Here is a 21,225-nt window from a genome sequence, read left to right on the forward strand (position 1 = left end):
ATTCCATAATTAATAACCACTGCAAACCAGATTAACTTAAGCAGAAATTGGGACCCTGTGTTCTACTTTGTTGACTCATTCTAAATTCCTTAAAACACACTTGACAGTAAAAAAAGCATATTTGTCAAAAAGCATTTTGTCTTGTGACAAACTGGACCAAAAGTACAGGTATCTCCCTCTCTGCATAACTTGGCTTGTTTCTTTACCCTATAAATATGCATGTATCTGCTTAAAAACAAAACCCCCACAGAACAGTCTCCATTACCACAAAACAGGTGTCAGAAATGCAAATGGAAACTTCAGAAGCCATGCCACAGTGGAATTCAATCCAAGTCTTGTGAGTATATATGCATTTTAGTATACCATTAGACAAATTGTAGGTCAAATGACAGAAAGCACACCTCATCCTGTCTTCAGCTGTTGACTATGCAGCCAGCTCCAGAACTACAATTACCCCCTGGTACTGCAGAATCTAAGCACTTCAAACTGAGGACTGTATGCATAATCACCATGAAAAAGAAGTCCACCACCACAAGTCAATTAAGTTGATTGTGGGAGGATGGGGGGGTCGGAAGGTGTGCACAAGGTCATGGAAGAAATTTCCTCCGAGTTTTGCACCTTACTATTTTATTCCTATTTTTGGTGGATACAGAAGACCAAAATACTATGCCAGGAAATGCTGACAGAAGTGATAAGCCTTCATCTTCAACATTATGACTTTGCATCCAATTCCATTTGTTTTCATTCTCAAATTTAATTAGGTGAAGAAAATTAAGTTGAATAAGGGGAACTCACTTTATTCTTTTAAAAAAGCTATAGCATAGTTTTCCCAGACATTTGTGTAACAACAGTAAATAAAAACAGCTGAAATGTTTTTCTTGCAGATTTCTGCAAAATGTATTTTCTGTACAAAAATACGTAATACCAAAAGGACAACACAAAGTAAAATCTTTAAAAAATAAAAACAAAATCCAAGCCAAAATTCAGCTACAGTATTACTGCAGTCAGACAGTTCCAGGCTTCATGTCTTCTACTTTTCCAAACATAATTCCAGAATTCAAACCTTTTAAATAATTCAAAATGTGCTCAAAGTTGAAGGACTTGTAGGGTTTTTCCTTTTAATATATATATATGTACACACATACACAAGAATAAATTTAAGTGGATGTAGAGTTAAAAAAAAGGCAGCCCCCCAAAAATGTCAGTATCTGTATTTAGTGGAATAATCTTTTGGTGATACCACCAAACCTCGACCTTTGCGGGCTCCTCTATAAACAGTTTCTATAATGTCAATCATCTCTTGCTTATCTTCCATTGCCCAGTTGATCTTGTTGTTATTACCTGTACCTAAATCAATCATGATGTGCTTGTTCCTTTAAAGGGAAAGAAAAAAATAGACAAGTTAATATGGTATTATAATTCGGAAAGAAACCTTATATCATAGAATTATAGAACAGTTTGAGTAGGAATGGATCTTTAAAGGTCATCTAGTCCAACCCCCTGCAGTGAGCAGGGACATCTTCAACTAGATCAGGGTGCTCAGAGCCCCGTCCAGCCTGACCTGGAATGTTTCCAGGGATGGGGCATCTGCCACCTCTCTGGGCAACCTGTGCCAGTCTCTCACCACCCTCATTATGACAAATTTCTTCCTTATATCTAGTCTAAATCTAACCTCTAAATTTACCCCACAAGAATGCTTTGAAGGATTCAAAAAAAGCCCTTATAAACATAAGCAGGCTTGCAAAATAAGCCTCAAAGAAAGAGTATCCACTCCTGTCACTCAAGCTGACATTTTATGCCTATTTCTAAAGCTAGAAGACTGCAAACATGGTCCCAAGATTGCTACTCAGTGCAATTATCCTTCAGCATATTCCTCATTGTTTATACTTCTTTCCCACTACTGCCTAACACCAGAGAGAGTTCCACACTTGTCAGTAATACATTTTATCTCATCAGTGTAGCTGCCTTAGCTCAAAAAAATCTTAATATTTTGGGTATATCTTTAAAGCAACTTTGTCTAAGTTTGACTTCCATATTACTGCAGTATTCTGTACAGGGAGTTTCAGGTTTAAAATTAAAAACAGTGGATAACGAAAACAGTTTTCACTATCACTAATTTGTACTCTATTACCAAAACACTGTTACTAGGCTAATTGGAAAACAAGCCATTTTCCTCTTTAATCAGTTTACTCTTTTGTAGAGCAATAAAAATATAAGCATCAATATGCTACTATTCATTTAGAAATGGTCTACCGAGCACTGCATTTGACACACAAATATGTTAACCGAGTTACATTCTAGAACCATCATGTACCTGAAAAAAAACATGACGGTACAGGGATCGTACAACTCGTACATCTTGTTGAAGTCTGGTACTTCAGTGATATCCACAAGATAAATGACAGCAAAGTTTTTTACCTAAACAGAAGAAAACAGGAAATATAAAAGCAATATATATTACCAAGCCTTTGATTATTTGTATTACTGATTAAAAGACATAAGCTCTCATTACTGCAACATTTATTTTCCAAAATATTAAGTCATAGTAAACAGTCTTGCCATTATTTTTAACCGCAATGACTCATTAACATGTAAAATATTTTTAAATATAGCCAAGACCCTCATTTCACATCCAGTATCAACTGGAAAGATACCATGCTAAATCAACACCCAGAGAAACAAATGCCCTTTACATACAACCGAGACCTCACCATGACATGCACAGCTCTAAACAAGTAGAGCAACTGCTTTGTGCAAGCCAAGCTAACACATTTTGCCTCCATCATGAGCCACTTATAGACTTCAGAAAATTAATGATCTAAAATTCCCCGGTGCCTGCCTCCAAGCATTTTTTCCCCCCCATAAGCCATCTAATTTGTTTAACAAGGCTCATGAAATGAAAATAAACTTGATAAAAAAAGCTATCAGCTTTTATTACTAAATTGAGAGGTGTAAAGCTAAGATAGGAGCTTAAAACATTAATTTATAATAAAAAAAGACCTTGATGAGAAGCTATTCTCTGGGCAATTCTGGTAAAACAGGCTTTCATTTTACAGAGTCACTGAGTTAAATGCACAAGAATCCCTCCCCTTTAATGTTAGTCAATGTCTTCATTCCTGAAAGAAAACAATGTCACATTTTTGTTTCCTAGATGTAGCATATTTGACTTTAAGTGGACCTAGGGGAAGTTTTAATTTCTAAACTTAGCTGGTACATGTATAGTAGAAATTAACACACACACACTAAAATCTAAGTCAGTAGGCATCTAACTTACACGAACCTTTAACCGTACTCGTACATTATACCATTAATGCACAACCTTGCCCCCGATCCTTGCTTACATAGAAATAGTATTTTGGTCCTTCCCATTTGACTATATAAAATCACCAGTCTGAGCTAACACATGTGGTCTAAGATTTATGACAAACTTACTGTTTGCCACAGTACTTCCCACTTGCTAATTTTCATAGAATCATAGAACAGTTTGGGTTGGAAGGGACTTTTAAAGGTCATCTAGTCCACTTTGCTATCAAATGTCTGGAAATGCTATGATGCATAGAATTTCTGATTCATGTAAAGATGTTTTATTTCAGTCCACAAAACAGGATTAGACTGTACCAGAAAAATATTATATATGGTGTACCCTGTACTTGAACAACCTAGCAGTACTTTTAATTGAGAAAGTATGGAAATGTTTGTTTACCAAAAAAAAAAGGAGCACACAGTAAATTTTAATGGACTTCTGCTTCAAGATAGTTTCTAAGTTATAAAAACAAATCACACTTCAAAGATGTAAATAAGTATTAGTAGCAAAGAACGTACAATCTCTTCTGGAGTGAAACCACATTTAAATAGTTTTTACTGTGCTTTTACAGAGCCAGTTATAATCTCACAAATAATCTCACAAAAACATCCCATTTAAGACATGTTCCAAAACAGGCAAGAGGTAAAGCCTTGAAAACCCAAGGTAGTCATAATATCAAACTCTAACACTCTCTGAAGTGATTGTTCATGCCCATTTCAGTTTTATATGAAACATTTCTAAGAAATTTAATGGGATGTTCAGAGTTAACAATTTAGCTGAGAAGTGGCTGAAGTTGCTCCCTGCTTTAGCCTTAGGAGGCAAAAGACAGTTGTTTGTTTTTTTTTAAAAACCCAAACCTACACACAAAAAACCCCACACAAAACCTGAAGAGCCATTTTCATTTTCTCCTATAATTTCTTCTTCCATCCTGCTGACATTTTTAGCATCAGCAGCACAGCCTCACCATGTGGGGAAATTTCTACAACACATTCGCAATTCCAAAAAATGAAACACTCTTCGAGCACTTAATTTGGAGATTAGAAATTATTTTAAATTAAACTAAGCGTTAATACAACATTCTTAGGACCAGCTTTGTTCTCCGAAAGATGAGTCCAAGGAGATTATAACATGCACCGGAAGACCACTACAGAAGCACTGCTAAACCAAAATTTTAATTCCAAGAACTGTGTACTCCACATAGTACTAGAACAACAAAACTTTAAAAGTTAGCTTTAGATTATGTACATTTAATTTAGTAGAGTTGTTGCAGAACCAGAAATGCTTGTAACTAGCAATGAACATCAACAGCCTAAGATTTTAGAAAAAGAGAACCAGATTATTCAAGTCTTAAATAAGTTATTACATAAACCTTACTCAAAAAGGTCTGGATCATTCAAATCACCCTTGCACAGCACATATGCCAGTTATCACCGTAATTCAAGTATCTCAGACATTAACTGAATCTTCCTTCTCTCCTACATGGGAAGAAAAGCACAGCTACCTACTTCTACAGAAGTGAAACATGACAGTCACCTACTCAAAAGCTTGTATGAAGTCTAAAGCAGGCCTCAAAGCTAGATACAGACTCTCAAATTTGAATTCAGAACTTTAAAAGCAGCTCTATTCTTTCCCCCTTGCTTTCTTAATTTCAAATCTGACAAGATGATGACTCCAATCCCAAGCGCATTGAGTAATAATGCGTTTTGTTGAGTTTAGACACTGGCTACCAAGATTGCCCATGGCATGGGTCTTGCCATGCAACACTCCAATATCATATGTAGCAGCAGGAGGTTGGGATTCAGGCAAAAGAATTAACTAGATAAAAACATAGGTAAGCAGCTAAATATGGAAAAGGTGATGCAGAAGCACTGCAGTGGCCATAATATCTACTGTTTAGTGGCCATACCAGGCTGGGCAGGTTTGTCACCAAAAAGCATTTTATTTCAACACAAGAATTACAGAGCTACTCAAATGTCAATCTCCGCACAGTCTTGACCAGTTTTACAGCCTGAAGAAGCACTTAACTGTTTCAGACACAATACTAGAGCCAAGATGCAGCAGTACAGATCTAGAGTCACAGGAGCACAGAGGAGCTTCTGAGCCAGCTTCACACACAGACGGCTCTAATTCACAAGGCTTTAGCTTAGGCTTCATTTTAAGCAAAAGCAATTGAAGTATTTCTGGATTTAGGCTGGTGTGAATGCAGGAGCTGATCTATACTTAGGCTAGTAGGTCTGTGGAAGCAAGCCAAAGCTTAACCTCTCCCCATTCACTGGGACATGAACTGACAGCTCTGGGGGATGGATTCAAAAACTACATTCCTATGTAGAACAAGATTCACAGTGGTTGCTAAGAAGTTTTCTTTCTGACTTTTAAGTTATAGCTGGGGATACAGTATAGAGACCTCAGAACAAGAATTAAACACAGCTCTGAGCAAGCAAAACACACTAAATAAAAGCTGTTGCAGTCGTAACAATTGAGTCTCCACTGAGGTTATTAATGTAAACCAAAATTGTACTGTCCAGACAATATGCAAAAAACCTTACAGTATTTTAGAAGTTGAACACATAATAACACAAGTTTATTCTGAAAGTACTTAACCTCATAACATACAGTAATTTTGTTGCAGTAAGTCAGCTGCTTTCTGAAAAACAAAAAAATAATCAAACAAAAAAATACCCTCTAGTGATAGACTTCCTTTTGGACAGCTCCACACTTGTTAAACACCTGAAGATAAGAACACTTTCAGCAGAAAAACAAGACAGATATTAACTTTTGAATGTATTTATTTCTGACCCTCTGACTTCCTTTATCCATCTTTCAACCTAAAACTTTCTCTGTCTTACCAGGCCATCATAGCTGCTGCCCATGGGGACAGACAGGATGGAGTAGGAAACTAAAAGCCAACCAGCAGCATGGATTAAAAATTTTATCAGACTTACTTTCATGGATTTAGCTTTAATTTTGGTGGGGTTTTTTTTTTTTTTTTTTCATACTGTAGCTTCACAAATTAGTCTACGTTATTCAATGGGAGTATACAAAAACCGAAAGTACTACTGCCTAGCCACAGTTACAGGCTATTTTATAGTTCACAGAACTATATCTGCTTGGGTGGACTGCTATTAAATCTTTAAATGGAACGCCTCAAGACAATAAAGCAGAGGAATCTATAGAACACTTAATATCAGATACAGATTCTGTATCCTATCATGATCAAGACCACACAGCTGGTAAATAGGAAACACAGGTATAGGAAAAAATCATATGCCAGAAGAAATAAATCTCATCTGTCCTCTGAAGTTCTCCCTCCTGACTTTCTTCATTAACAATGTTATTGCAAAAAAAAAAAAAAAGCATTCCTACAACATGAGATTGCCACAGAACTATGATCAATGACTATGAAAAATGGCAACAGCCATGACATTTATTTAAATTTCTGTTAGGGCTAAGTAATACTCTTTTTTTTGGTTAAGATTTCAGCTCCCTTTAAGAAGCAAATCTCACAGCCATGTTACCTTATGGCCCAAAGTGCATACAGAAATACCTAAGGAAATCTGAGACAAGAGCTAAGATTTCATCTTCCTAACCAGTTTCTAGACAATGTTTTTTATGTTTAGACATCTTTATGGACAAGGAAATCACAGGAAAAAAATACAGGAACTGAGACTAGAATTTGCAACAAATCATCCAAGTTGAAGAAGCCTATCAGACTTGCATTACTGAACTGAAAGAGGCTGCCAACACAGTAAGTACAAACTTGAAAGTCTGTACTGTCAATATTTATTTGAATTTTTTTTCTTGCTAATTATGCTGTAAGTTTAGGTGATAAATTTATAGTGGAAAAGAGAGACATACTGCTGATACCAATACTTACAGCTAACAATTTTGAAAACTATAGACATGAGTAAATGGATTACCTTTGCTCAACTTTAATTACAAATACCAGTAACTATAATACCAATATGTTTTTTTATAGCTCACTCTTTCCCTGCACCCTCCATCTTTTCCTCTCTCACTTTTCATGTAACCTTAACAGAAAGGCAGAGGCACAACTAATACTTGAGCAAAGGCCACAGCTATTCACACTTCTGATTATAGTTAAATAAATGCAAAACATCTGAACAATTTTCCCTGAACCCACATTGACCCAGTACAACCTATTGGTTAAAGTAATCTTGTTTCAGAAGAGGTTATCCGATTTACAGTATTCAGTCGTAGATAAATCATGGGTTTAAAATATTTCTTTAAAAAGGGGTATTAAAGTAATTTAGCAGTCAAAGTCTTGTATTTCAGGGGATGTTTTTTATAATTGTGAGCCTCATTTTTAAAAAAAAAAATATTTTTTAAAAAGTGTGTTCTAGAGGAATTTTATAAAACTCAATTCTTAGATGTCTGGTTGAAACCCTGACAAAGCAGAAAACTAGTATCTTGCAATTATCCTTTGTTTTGAAACTCAGTGAAACCTTGCTTCTTTCTCATGTAACACTGAGGGGAAAAAAATAGTCAACTGTAAGTGTAGTACATTTCAGTGAAAATAAACTGCTTTGTATTTTCATATAGTCTTCTAGTTTCTTCTCCTCCAAAAACATTCAAACTGAAAAAATCTGTTTTCCTATTATAAAGTACAGATAAGTATTACTGCTACCCAAAAATATGCTGCAGACTAAAAGAATATTGCACCATGGTAACAAATGTAAAATATGGCTACATTTTCTTCAAATGTAGCATGCAATTACAGCATGTTAACATTCTGTATTATTCTCTAGTATAAACACCTGTACAATTGGAACTTTTACTCACTCTTTAAAACAGCAGAGATCCAAACATGGCTTGTAAGCAAGAGGATGAGGAAGGATCTCCCCCTTTAATCTGCCATTTCTGCAGAGGGAGATTTTTAAATAGAAAGTTACATTGTTCTTTCTTCCCCCAGTCACCCCTAACTGCCAATATGTCTGCCAAATTACCTAGCATCCTGCCAAAAGCCGATATTAACAGTATCTGAGCATAAGACACTCCCACCATCTTAAACACAGAACGAGTAAATTAAACCATGACACAACTCTTCACTGTATTCCATTATGTCTTAACATTTGGCTATAGGTATAGAATTTTCACTGTAGGGATTTTAAAGACAAAAGTTCATTTATTTAAAAACAACGTTAAAAAAGAAAGGAGTACGCCACTAAAAGAACTCTATATCAAGTTACGCAGGATGCAAACAATTTTACGTGAAGATAGCTGACTCCTTTTCCTACCCAAGTTACCATTTCTGGTTCAGATTTTTTTTGCTTAATTTTCTATATGGTTCAGTTAAAGAAGGGCTATCAAGTTTCTACATCTATCACTAAGCAAAACCTTTACCAAATACATGAAAAGGTAAATAATAGCTGACTGTGTATGTTAACAGTCTAATTCTTCTCCAGTTTCTATCTTTCTTGAGTGACTAGATGTCAGCAGGCACTCCGTTTGCATCTGAAAATGGCTTCAGTTTGTCTCCTAAAATTTAATCAGCCTAAGCAACTCAATGGAATGCCGTCTGACTCCATGAAGGGTATTACTGATGTATTAAAGCATATTACTGATGTATTAATCAACACATTGCTGTACATTTTATGATCTCACCATTTTTAAGTCAAAATGAAAGTAACTTTTCAAGTTATTCAAACGGAAACCTGAATATATATTAATCTGAATATATAGTGGCATATATTCTGATTGCAAAGTGACAGTGCTGCATTACCTAGTGGCACAGCAGTCCTACTACCAAGCACTTGCTCCTGCTTGAATGCCGACGTTCATTAAATGATGGATTGTTAACAGGCAGGGATTTTTATTTCAGAACTTGCAACACTCTTTTCACCCCATTAAATACTACAAACATCTGGGTAGTTGATGACTTTAGGAGACACTCATGAAAGCAAACCGAACAGCTTTCTTGCTGCCTTCTAAAGCAGGAATACCTCTCCAGAAACCGAGTCATAACCTGCCTCAGGCTTCGTATAAACCAGTTGAAACACCGAGCGTGGAAAGTGACCGTCTCGCACTGCAACCCCAGTTTACCTTCTCAGCAATGCTGTATAAGACTTCATCCATTTTCATGCAGGTCGGGTCCCAGTCGTGCCCAAAGCGGATGACCACCACCCGGTCCTCTTCCGAGAGGATGGCCTGGTCCACCTGCCAGCCGTTGTGCAAATGCGGCAACATGTACGACATCCTGAAGGGCGGGTGGTGGGCCTGCGGGACAACAGCAACCACCCGGCAGCTGACAGCCCGGCCTGCCTCCGCACGGCGCCGCCGGCCCGCCGCAGTGGTACATCCCAACCACCCCCCCCCCTCCCCCCCGCAGGCGCAGGCCAGCGCCTGCCGTGGCGCAGCGACGCCGCCACCCCACCGGGCCCTTGCGGAGCGCCGGCAGCCACCGAGCGCCAGGGCCGAGCCCCCTTGCCCAAGCCCGCCCCGCCCCAACCCGTCCCGTCCCCGCCGCACCCCGTAGGCGTCCTTCTCTCGGCGAAACGATGCGACAGCACCACAGCGTGAAGGGAAGCGGAAGTGAGGCGATACGTTCGCACGTCCGAGCACGCCGCTCGGAAACGTGCTTCCGCCCTGCGGAGAGGGCGGGGTTTCCCTCAGTAGGCGGGGCAGAATGCGCCGAAGGGGCGGGGAGACCACTTGGACCATACTAAATGTGAAGGCGAGCGGGGAGGGGCGGAAGAGTAGCTTGGACTGTACCAAAAGGGGGAGGAGGACCGAGGTAACAGAGGCCGTGGTGGAGTGTTACTGCTCATCGTCGCAAGAGAGACATGGCGGGGCCTGCGAGAGCCCCCTGCGCCAGGGCTGCGGCCAGGCAGCCGTGCCCTGAGCCAGGCGGAGGGGTTGTCCTCTCAGGAGTCTCTGTGTCCCCATCCCACCCACTGCACAGCCAGCCCCAAACGAGGGGGCCTGGGCTGGAGCCTGGCTCCTGGGCAATGGCCAAGAGGGCAACCAAAATGGCGGGTGGCCTGCTGGGGGTGTTCCTGCTGCCCGAGGAGCCAGGCACACCCACATGGGTAGGCAGGGTGTGCTGCCTGTCTGCTGGCCGGGGCCATGGCCATCTCCCCTTGCAAGTGGGACGTGGAGCCATGCTGCTGTGGTTGGTGCAGCTGCCCCAAGTGGTGCTGCTGAGGGTGCCGGGAGGATGAAACAGAGGTCACCACAGCCCGAATCTCCATATCGCTGCTACTGCCCCCTCCATAGATGTTAAAAAACACCCTGTGCCTCCATTGGATTTGGTCAAGGAGATACTGCAACAGAGCGAGCAGCTCCATGCATCTCCTGGTTATGGAAGATTTTCTCGATACTAAAGCACAGCAATAAACATCTTCGTGCCTGAGCTAGTGCTAGTGCTGTGTCAAAACGCAGGTATGTTTGAACCAGCTGGATCACAACCGTATATCCATCTTCCATCTGGCTGGCTGGCACACCCCACGCCCAGAACTAACCCTGCTGTTGGGAGCTGTGCTGCCCAGCCCTGGCCACAGTCATGCTTCGGTACCACGACGCTCTCTCATCTCTTGCAACCAGAATGCTGGGGCCTGAAGACACCGAGTAAGCGTTGCGGTTGAAATGATCAGCAGCAAAATCGGGACGTTTCAGCGTTCTGTTTCAGAGTCGAGCTGGCCGTTGAGACAGGGCATCCCCAGCCAGTCTTTTTGCTTCCTGAAAGGCATGGGTATTATCCTACGCCATAGGAGGTCCCCATGTGCCCTAAGAAGAGCTGGCAGGGAAGGCGACCGGCCTGGCTGAACAGGGAGATTTTGCTGGGACTCAGGGAACTCATGAAGAGTACAAGGACCTCGTTAGGTCAAGCAGGGACAAAATTAGAAAGGCAAAAGCCCAGCTAGAGCTCAGTCTGGCCACAGTCGTAAAGGATAATAAAAAATGTTTTTACAAATATATTAACAACAAAAAGAGAGGCAAGGAGAATCTCCATCCCCTACTGGATATGGCGGGGAACATTGTCTCCAAGGACGAGGACAAGGCTGAGGTACTTAATGCCTTCTTCGCCTCAGTCTTTAATAGCCACTCCAGGTATCCACAGGATATTCAGCCCCCTGAGCTGGAAGACGGGGATGGAGAGCACAATGTACTCCTCATAATCCAGGAGGAAGCAGTCAAGGACATGCTAAGCCACCTGGACACCCACAAGTCTATGGGGCCTGATGGGATCCACCCGAGAGTACTGAGAGAGCTGGCGGAGGAGCTTGCCAAGCCACTCTCCATCGTTTATCAGCAGTCCTGGTTAACAGGGGAGGTCCCAGAAGACTGGAGGCTTGCCAATGTGACGCCCGTCTACAAGAAAGGCCGGAAGGAGGATCCTGGGAACTACAGGCCTGTCAGCCTGACCTCTGTTCCAGGGAAGATTATGGAGCGGTTGTTTTTGAGAGTGCTCACAGGGCATCTGCAGAACAGCCAAAGGATCAGGCCCAGCCAGCATGGGTTCATGAAAGGCAGGTCCTGCTTGACCAACCTGATCTCCTTCTATGACCAGGTGACCCGCCTAGTGGATGAGGGAAAGGCAGTGGACGTTGTCTACCTGGACTTTAGTAAAGCCTTTGACAGCGTCTCCCACAGCATTCTCCTGGAGAAACTGGCGGCTCGTGGCTTAGACGGGTTTACTCTTCGCTGGGTGAGGAACTGGCTGGATGGCCGAGCCCAGAGAGTTGTGGTGAATGGCGTTAAATCCGGCTGGCGGCCGGTCACAAGTGGTGTTCCCCAGGGCTCGGTTCTGGGACCAGTCTTGTTCAATATCTTTATAGATGATCTGGATGAGGGAATTGAGTGCTCCCTCAGTAAGTTTGCAGATGACACCAAGCTGAGTGGGAGTGTTGATCTGCTGGAGGGTAGGAGGGCTCTGCAGAGGGATCTGGACAGGCTGGATCGATGGGCAGAGGCCAACTGTATGAGGTTTAATAAGGCCAAGTGCAGGGTCCTGCACTTTGGCCACAACAACCCCATGCAATGCTACAGGCTTGGGGAGGAGTGGCTGGAGAGCAGCCCGGCGGAAAGGGACCTGGGGGTGCTGGTTGACAGCCGGCTGAATATGAGCCGGCAGTGTGCCCAGGTGGCCAAGAAGGCCAACAGCATCCTGGCCTGTATCAGGAATAGTGTGGCCAGCAGGAGTAGGGAAGTGATTGTGCCCCTGTACTCGGCACTGGTGAGGCCGCACCTTGAATCCTGTGTTCAGTTTTGGGCCCCTCACTACAAGAAGGATGTTGAGGTGCTGGAGCGTGTCCAGAGAAGGGCAACGAAGCTGGTGAGGGGTCTGGAGCACAAGTCTTATGAGGAGCGGCTGAGGGAACTGGGGTTGTTTAGTCTGGAGAAGAGGAGGCTGAGAGGAGACCTTATCGCTCTCTACAACTACCTGAAAGGGGGTTGTGGCGATGAGGGTGTTGGTCTCTTCTCCCAAGTAACTAGTGATAGGACAAGAGGAAATGGCCTCAAGTTGCGCCAGGGGAGGTTTAGATTGGATATTAGGAAAAATTTCTTCACTGAGAGGGTGGTCAGGCATTGGAACAGGCTGCCCAGGGAGGTGGTGGAGTCGCCATCCCTGGAAGTGTTCAAAAAACGTGTGGATGTGGCGCTTCAGGACATGGTTTAGGGGACATGGTGGTTCTGGATTAATGGTTGGACTTGATGATCTTAAAGGTCCTTTTCAACCTAGTGATTCTGTGATTCTGTGATTCTGTGAGGTTAGCTTGCAGCAGGCAGGCAGAAAAGGGTATTTTCCACTATAAAAAATCCATGCAAGGTTGAGGTAGGGCTGTGGGGAACGATAGCGTGCATTTGTACCGAATTAGCTTGCCTCAGAATTAACGGAGCTCTCCCCCCAAAACCAGATCAAAGTCCTCGTTTGGCGCTATCTCCGTCCTTGAAAATTCAGTGCCGGGAGCACGAGAGGAGAGGTTTTGTCTCCCTCCGGCGGACGGCGCGCCCCGCCGCTTGCCGCCGGCTGGCAAGTCAGGAGTTAAGCGATCGGCAGCAGAAGGGGCGGCCCGACACGTCCCCGGGGTCGGGGCTTGGAGGGGGCGTGACGTGGGAGCTGTCGGCTCCTCCAGCCGCGGGAGGATCGAGCTGTGGAAGTAAACATCGTCGGAAAGAAACCAGCCGGATCACTTCTTTGGTTGCTCTTCAGGTACTTCGTTTTCTTCTGTAGAGAAGTAGTGGGAGGAATTTTGTCTGGGTAAAGCACGCCGTTAACTTTAAACCAGAGCTGGGAAAAATTATGTAGGTCTATTTTGCTATGATTTGTCTAAATCTGAAGTGATGCAGCAGTGCTAGTCAACAAATCTGCAAGTAAGTAGTGAGCCAAGCTCCACAAAAGAAATAATGCCAGCTTGGAAGAGCAGTAACACTGAAGTTAATACTTACTCGTGATTCCTTTTATTTGCTCACTCGTCTCAGTCTGATTCATATTTTCAGTTTTCTCTGTAATGCTAGGACCAGAAGTTATTATCAGTATACATACATTATTGCCAGTGTTATATTTGATTATAGATGCATGCATACATAGAATCAGATAATCTTATGTAAATAGAAAAAGTGAGGAGAGACAGTTTTAAAAGAAAAAAAGCCCCAAACTTAGCAATACTGCAGATGATACTAGTCCAAAACCAAAATTGTCATATCCTTAACAGGTGTTACATTTAGCACACTGGACAAGACATCTGATATCTGAATAATTATGTTCAGAAGCAAAGCATTCAGTCTGTTAAAACTGATTCCCTTGAAGTCTGGCCAGACAAATTTGGCTTATAAATTTATTCATCCAGCTATTGCTTCTCATGGACATCGCTGTCACAGGAGAAGTGTGGATTACAGACAGAGGTACAAGACATGCCCAGGTAGTGCTGGAGGACGAACAATAAGTGCTCCTCAGACCAAGGTTGGTATCTGGAGAGCCCCCTTCCCTCTGCAAGATTCCTTTAAGTGTTTTTAGTTTACTGCTGTCAATATAATTTTTTAAGATTGTACCTGGTACTAGCAGAACCCCAGTTCTTGAACCAAAGGTGCAGTCTATTAATGGTTTGCACGGGCATCAAACATGACTGAAATTGTGGCAGACTCAGCATGTTCACACTAATGAAAAGATTAGTTACATGTGACTAGCCTCTTTCTAGTGCGCCAGCTGGTTTGTTTGAAGCTAAACCATCTTTCACTGCTCTGCACTGTGGCTCCCACCAGTGCTTCTAAAATGAATACGGGTCTGATTCTGACCTTTGTGAGTGGTGTATTATAATGAGGAGGAAGTGGTGATGAAAGCAAATGGTGTAATACAGTGCTGCCTTACTGGCATCTGCCAGTCGGTTGATCATATCTGACACACAGTTTTCCGTCACTTTACAGCATAAGGTTTAGTTGCTGTTCTGTCTAAGTTGCTGCCAGAGCATTAGGTTCTGATCATCAAAAAGCTGGACACTGCTGTCATAACATGACATCAGATCTTGTCTTTTATTCTATGCATCATTCATTCTGGAGGACGAGTGTAGTTTATCCTTCTAAGGTCATCTTGTGTGATACTCTAAGAAACACACAGACTACAGCTAGCGAAATTTGCACTATTTTCACAACCATATGGGGCTGGCAGGATTCAAAATACTTCAGTTGGCAAGAAATAGATTCAATATATTTAAGGATGTGGTATTCCTTTGCAACATGGTTGCACTATTCAACTCATTGCTTTGTTTGCTGCTGTTCAGAACCGGTTAGTGTTATCAGAGACACTGTTCGTGGTGAACTGCAGACCTGTCCTAATATGGAGGCCCCTTCTAGCCCAGGTACAGCAGTAGAGTGGAACTGAAGCAGAAATGCAGGTCACGTCCAGGATAATGCAGTATTGCTGGTGTTGAGATTGTAAGCATTAGTAGATGCAGTTAGGATAAGCCTGAGTTTTCTCAGGACAAGGGTAAATATGGTTTAACAGAGCTTCCAATCTGCATTGATGCCTTTTTGTCACAGGTTTGAATTCTGGTTACTGGCTTGTGTGAGAAGACTGAAGCAGCAGGAAATCTCTGCCCAGCACTGTGTGCCCAGAATAAATCAGCATACTGCTGTGGAAAATTGTTCTGATTTGGTTAGCACAATGTCAGATTTCCTGGGCCCAAGTCTAGGACACAGTATGGAATGGAGACCTAAAGTGAGTGGAGCACGGCAAACAGGACTGTAGGAAATTAGACATGAATGTTGTTAAGACATGCAGCAAATCTTCAGCTACCATTTCAGTCAAAAAGGACTGCCTCTAATTAGGTGTGTGGCTCTCTGTGGAGCCCCTGTCGTATCGCAGGGTACAATACATTTGCATGGGTGTTACAGAGAGTACTGGGCTCAAAACTGTCTGGGCAGAGGAGAAGTTCTAGTATGAAGGACTGTGTTGTCAGTGGGACTTACAGTATCACTTCTTGTGTTCTTCCCCACTGGTTCAGTGTATGGGCACGGGTGTGCTAAATTTTGCAGGAGGTAAGTTCAGGTACAGATCTGGATGTTTAAAACACTGAAGGCAAGCAGTGTAGCAGCTGTCCAAGGATGGCTCTTCATCATGCAAATTTGTTAGACCTAAACCATTCCTGACAGATGTTTGTCAGACCCATCCGAACTTAAGTGCCTCCCTATGCTACCTGCAGCTTCACCAACCATAATAAATAGGCAAGAAACTTTGAGTTAGCTTTCTAGCAGCCTCTGTTTCATACCACTGCTTATAGAAATGAATTTGTGAATAAGGTTGGGAAGCTACCAGATTTGTATGAAATCAATATTGTCTCAGCACTAAAATGAAACTGTTTTGAGAAGAACACCTTGTAGGACTTGGATTTAGATCTAAAGGAGTGAGTATTCCTTGGTGTTAGAGTCTAAATCAGCACTTAGTGAAAATATCAGGAAGCTGTCTAATGTACCACACTAATAACAAGTGACTGTGGATTTATTCTGTATCATTTAAAGCAGTATTGAGTTCTATCAGTTTCCTGTTTTACAGATGTGAATTTAAATGATGACTGCAGCATCATTTCTTTAAGGGTGTTATTCCCTTAAAGGGTGTTATTCCCCTGTTGCAGGTCATGGCAGAAGAAGAGTTGCCAGGTGTTTTGATTCTGGATATAGGAGGAACTCATGGTGTGCTAGAAAACCTTGCAGCACTTTTGAAGAAACACTTTTGCCTTATCACCATGGAAGAATTTATTGCAAACAAAAAAGAAATGAGCAAAAAAATCCAATGTGTTTTCGTGTTTGAATGCAGGCCAACTATTGACCGGGAGCTTCTAGAAAGCCTGCCTAATTTAAAGGTAATTGGAAACTCTGGGGTTGGAGTCGATCACTTAGACTTGAAAATGATTTCTAGCTTTGGTGTAAAAGTGACCAACACCCCACATGCCGTGGCGGACCCAACAGCAGACATGGGAGTGGCCTTGATGCTGGCCTCTGCCAGAAGACTAGTGGAAGGTAATGTTTTAAATTTTCCTGGATCTTGCCTACTTCTCTGGCATATGTCTCTTTTACTGGGATACAGATGATCTGTCCATAATCAATATTTGGGATGCTTTTACAGGGAAAAGGATTCCTGAGGACTCCATTTTCAGAGGCCTCTGCTTTTCCTATGTCCTGCTTCTTTCTAAGGCAATGGTGACAAGAGTAAGGCCTTTGTCTAAATTATGCACTTTAAAGTCATTTGTGATATCCTGTTTGGAATAATGTTTGGGGCTTAATTCTCTGGCTGTTCACTGGGTGGGTTGTTTATAGCTGTAAAAACTGCCATGAGTACAAAATGCATCCAAATCAAATGTCACCACTTCTCCATTTCCCCTTGGAACAAGTATTAGGAGCTACAGGAAGGTAAAAAGCATTAATGGCCATGTCCCCACCTCTAGAACAGTAATTAGTGTAACTCTTTATTTTTTTCCTGCCTCTGTGAAGTGTTTGTCCAAACCAATGGGTTGTATTTCTAGAAAAGCATCAGCGTTATTATTGAAATAGCTGATAATCCTTTTGACAAAGTTTTTCCAAACTGTACCACCACCATTAGTTTGTGTCCTTAAAGGTAGTTCCTTTCCCCACATGCCCTTGCTATGCAATGCCTTTCAGGGGAAGGAAGGTGTCAGTAAGACACTATCACAAGAAGTTGCTTCTGTCTTCAGGGACTGTTCCTGTAGTGTTTCTGTTACCGCTGCTCCACCCCTGAGCATGAAATAACACCGCTTTCTTTGTGATGTTTTCTCACTGTTGCATCGTGCTGGACCTCAAGATCTTTGTATAAAAGCTCATAGAGATCCCTGGCTGAGCTGGAATTTGCAACCTTCACCCCCACTCAAGCAGTGGGTTTTGGGTTGTGGTCCAGGAGAGGTAATGAGAAAATCATCATGATGAGAAAACCATTCAGAAATGGTGAGATTTACCCCAGCTAAAAAAAAAGTGAAGTCAGTGCTTGCAGGATGGTGTCAAAGAAGCTATTTTTGAACTTCCAAGAAAACACTCCAGCCACAAAAGTGTTAATTCCCTGAGGAGCCATTCCTCCCAGCACAGTACCCGTCTGGGAGCCTCCCTGTGTTACTGGCTCCAGCCCTGGCTTCAGGGAATGGCACCATTCAGGCCCTTCTATAAACTGGTCAAAATTAGCAAGGATGTTTTGTAAGGGGCTCTCCAGAGCCCCACTGCTGTGATGGTGAGAATTTTTTTCTTTTCCCCCAAACCTACATTTATGGTCAGTTTGTACCCATTTAGCATGTATTTACATTCAGGCTGCCAGATCACGGTTTCTCCAGACACGAAGTATTTTGCTGTTGACTGGCTGGGAGTGGAAGTAACTAGAGCGACGCTTGGGATCATCGGGATGGGCAGCATTGGGTACAAAGTGGCTCAGAGAGCCAGAGCCTTCAACATGAAGATCCTGTACCATAACAGGAACCGGAGGTAAAAATGTCTGATTTCTGCATGTAATTAGTCGGGGGCAGTGACGGAAACCACAGCTCTGCTCTGTGTTCCTGGTCTTCCTGGGACTTGTCGCGGTTGTAAGCAACATGAGGAGCACCAGCATGCTGCCACTTCCTTCATTTTGGCTCCCTACTGCTCCCCTTGAGAAGCAGCTCTCCCTCGCCTCCTGCACTCTCTCTGCCCTGGTTAGCTACTAGCAGTTTGGAACAAGGGCCGTGTAACCTTTCTGAAGATGTTGTCCAAGCAAACCAGGCCTTATGCCCTCGTCCCCTGTCCTGTCAAACTCTTCTTCAGGCTTCTGGCAGCATCCCTGGCCCACCCAGCCAGTCACCCCTCTCCTCAGCCCAGCCAGATCACTCATCATGCAGGCACCAGTGACAAGGGTCTTAATTCTCTCAGATTTATAATTCCTTTTCTTTCAGATTTCACTTCCCCTTCATTTCTTTTCCACCCCAAGTCCTAACTCACATGTCAGGCAAGGAGAGAGTCTACAGGGGTTGGCATAGATGCAGGAGAGAAGAGTAGGGTCTGACTGCATCCCCTACCTCCTATACCTAATATTGCCTGTGTGCTTTCCTTTCACACATACATCCCTCCTTCAGTGTCCCATCACTCCTCTAGCCTCTTGCTCCCTTTAGCCCACATCCTTCCTGCCTCCCTCCCACCATCTGTACCTATCAATGTCTTTTCCTTTATCTTGACCTCAAACTTCTCAGTCTTTATGCTGTTCCAGATCTCTCCTAGGGTTCATTGATTGTTAAAGCCAATAGTTGTGTTAAAGAAATAGTTGTTTCATTTTGGGAGTGTGTACATTTTTCCTTCAGAAGAAAGGAGGAGGAAGAGGCAGTTGGTGCCCACTACTGTGAGAAGATGGAAGAATTGCTGCAGCAATCTGACTTTGTTATGTTGGTTGTGAACCTGACTCCTGAGACTCACAAACTGATTGGGAAAAAGGAACTGGGCCTGATGAAACCCACAGCTACTCTTATAAACATCAGTCGAGGTAGGATGGTCTAAAAGCACTGTTTGTGGCTCCACAGTTAAGGTTGTGTTTTGTCTGATTATATTGACATTCCCCCCTCCAACCTCTGTCTGTGATATCCCTGTATTGTTTGAGTCATAAAGTAGCTGGCAGTCTACAGATGAATGACTTAGATCGCATGCTGTGTGCTCAAAGGTCCTATGGAATTTAGGTATGCTAGCAGATGTTCTGTTCTCTTTAGCCTTAGCCTAAAGACAGCTTTTTTTAATGGAAATAACTGAAAGGATTATCAATACCAATGATGAATGCGGTACAAGGAAAAACAAGTTTCATTTGGAACAGCTATGCAGAAAATAAACCTCACATGGGATTACAGATCTGTTGGCACTGAACAAGCATGTGAGAGAGATTATAGTTTCAGTAAGCAAAGCAGAGATAAAAGAGTGGAAAGTTTGAAGAGATTAAATAATTTGTCTATTACACTACAGGAAGTCAGTGTCAAAATGAGGAAAAGACTGAATCCGGTCACATCCCAGGAAAAGCTTTATGCAGGGGACCATAATCCTCCTTTAGTTAAAGATTAATAAATACAATCTCTGTTTTGTTTGGTTACTAATACTACTTTCTTTTTACTTTTCTACTTTCTAATAGAGAGACATTCTATTTTCTAACAAGACGAAGATCCTGTAATTTTTCTCACTAGACCCTTGAGACCATTCCCCACTCACAGGTAAAAACATGTTCATTAACTCATCATGATAGCAAGATTTCATTTCAATGCAGGTGCAGTTATTGATCAAGATGCATTGGTAGAAGCTCTCCAGAATAAGGTTATTAGGGCTGCCGCCCTGGACGTGACATACCCTGAGCCTCTGCCAAGGTAAAGAAACCTGTTTTCCATTCTATTAATCTGAAATGTTTTAAACTGTGTGCAAAAGTGTGCTCATACTCTTGATCTCCATGGGAAGTCTCTCTCACTGTTTAAGGGCAAAACCTCAGCCTATCTCACATAATCATAAATAAATGGCAAACTATTTGCCTTTCCCGCATCTGTCAATCCTTTGCCAGCCTAACTGGCAGGCCAGGCAACGAGACCCATAGAGAGGAAGAAGAAATGTTTAATCAGGCTTCCCACAGCTTTCTGCTGGGTCTGTGCTTGTGGCCCTTTTATCTCAACATGCCATTGCTGTTTCCCAAGGTTCAGATCTTAACAACTAGTATGGGATAGCTGCAGAGTAAATTCCCTGTGTAATTGTCCTGGTTTCAGCGAGGATAGAGCTGGTTTTCCTCACAGAAGCTAGTGTGAGACTGTGTTTTGGATTTGGGATGAGGAACTGTTGATAATGTGCTGATGTTTTGGGTTGTTGCTGAGCTGTCAAGGACAGTCCAGCTTCTTGTGCTGGCCTGCCAGCGAGCAGGCTGGGGGTGCACGGGGAGCTGGGAGGGGACACAGCCGGGACAGCTGACCCAGACTGGCCAAAGAGATATTCCCTACCATACGACGTCATGCCCAGTACATAAACTGGAGTTGGCCGGGGGGGCGGAAAATCGCTGCTCGGGGACGGGCTGTCGATCACGGGGTGGTGAGCAATTTCTGTATTGGGCATCACTTGTTCTTATACATTCCTTTGTTGGTATTATCATTATTGTTCCCTTCTTTCTTTCTGTCCTATTAAACCGTGTTTATCTCAACCCACGAGGTTTTTCCTAATTCTCTCCCCCGTCCCGCTGTGGGAGGGAGAGTGAGCGAGCGGCTGCGTGGTGCTTAGTTGCCGGCTGGGGCTAAACCACGACAGTAATACATTCTACTCTTTCTCTTTCTTACAGAGATCATCCTTTATTAAAATTAAATAACATCATCATAACCCCTCACATTGGAACTGCAACAGTCCAAGCTGTCCGTATGATGGCAGAAGAAGCAATAGCAAATATGCTGGCTGTTCTCAATGGGCAACCCATTCCAAGTGAAGTGTTTCCCAAATGA

General features: G+C 42.7%; 2 protein-coding genes across 3 annotated transcripts; one reads left to right on the forward strand and one right to left on the reverse strand.

Moving 5' to 3' along the window:
- Positions 1 to 585: 585 nt before the first annotated feature.
- TXNL4A (thioredoxin like 4A) lies at positions 586 to 9,517 on the reverse strand (the record flags this gene model as incomplete). 2 transcript variants are annotated; one of them, XM_081996794.1, is made up of 3 exons in its annotated part: positions 586 to 1,373; positions 2,315 to 2,418; positions 9,389 to 9,517. In XM_081996794.1, 3 exons carry the CDS (start codon positions 9,515 to 9,517, stop codon positions 1,202 to 1,204), a joined length of 405 nt encoding a protein of 134 aa, XP_081852920.1. In that variant the 3' UTR covers positions 586 to 1,201. The 2 variants fall into 2 exon arrangements, with proteins under 2 accessions (XP_081852920.1, XP_081852919.1); XM_081996793.1 differs by having other exon boundaries at positions 9,365 to 9,517.
- Positions 9,518 to 14,024: 4,507 nt separating this feature from the next.
- On the forward strand, positions 14,025 to 21,225 carry LOC309417607 (putative 2-ketogluconate reductase; the record flags this gene model as incomplete). Its single annotated transcript, XM_082015126.1, has 6 exons — positions 14,025 to 14,225; positions 16,390 to 16,774; positions 18,067 to 18,238; positions 19,084 to 19,262; positions 20,025 to 20,121; positions 21,069 to 21,225. 6 exons carry the CDS (start codon positions 14,025 to 14,027, stop codon positions 21,223 to 21,225), a joined length of 1,191 nt encoding a protein of 396 aa, XP_081871252.1.

Source organism: Phaethon aethereus (genome assembly GCF_964289735.1).
Source record: "Phaethon aethereus genome assembly, chromosome: 2".
NCBI lineage: Eukaryota > Metazoa > Chordata > Aves > Phaethontiformes > Phaethontidae > Phaethon > Phaethon aethereus.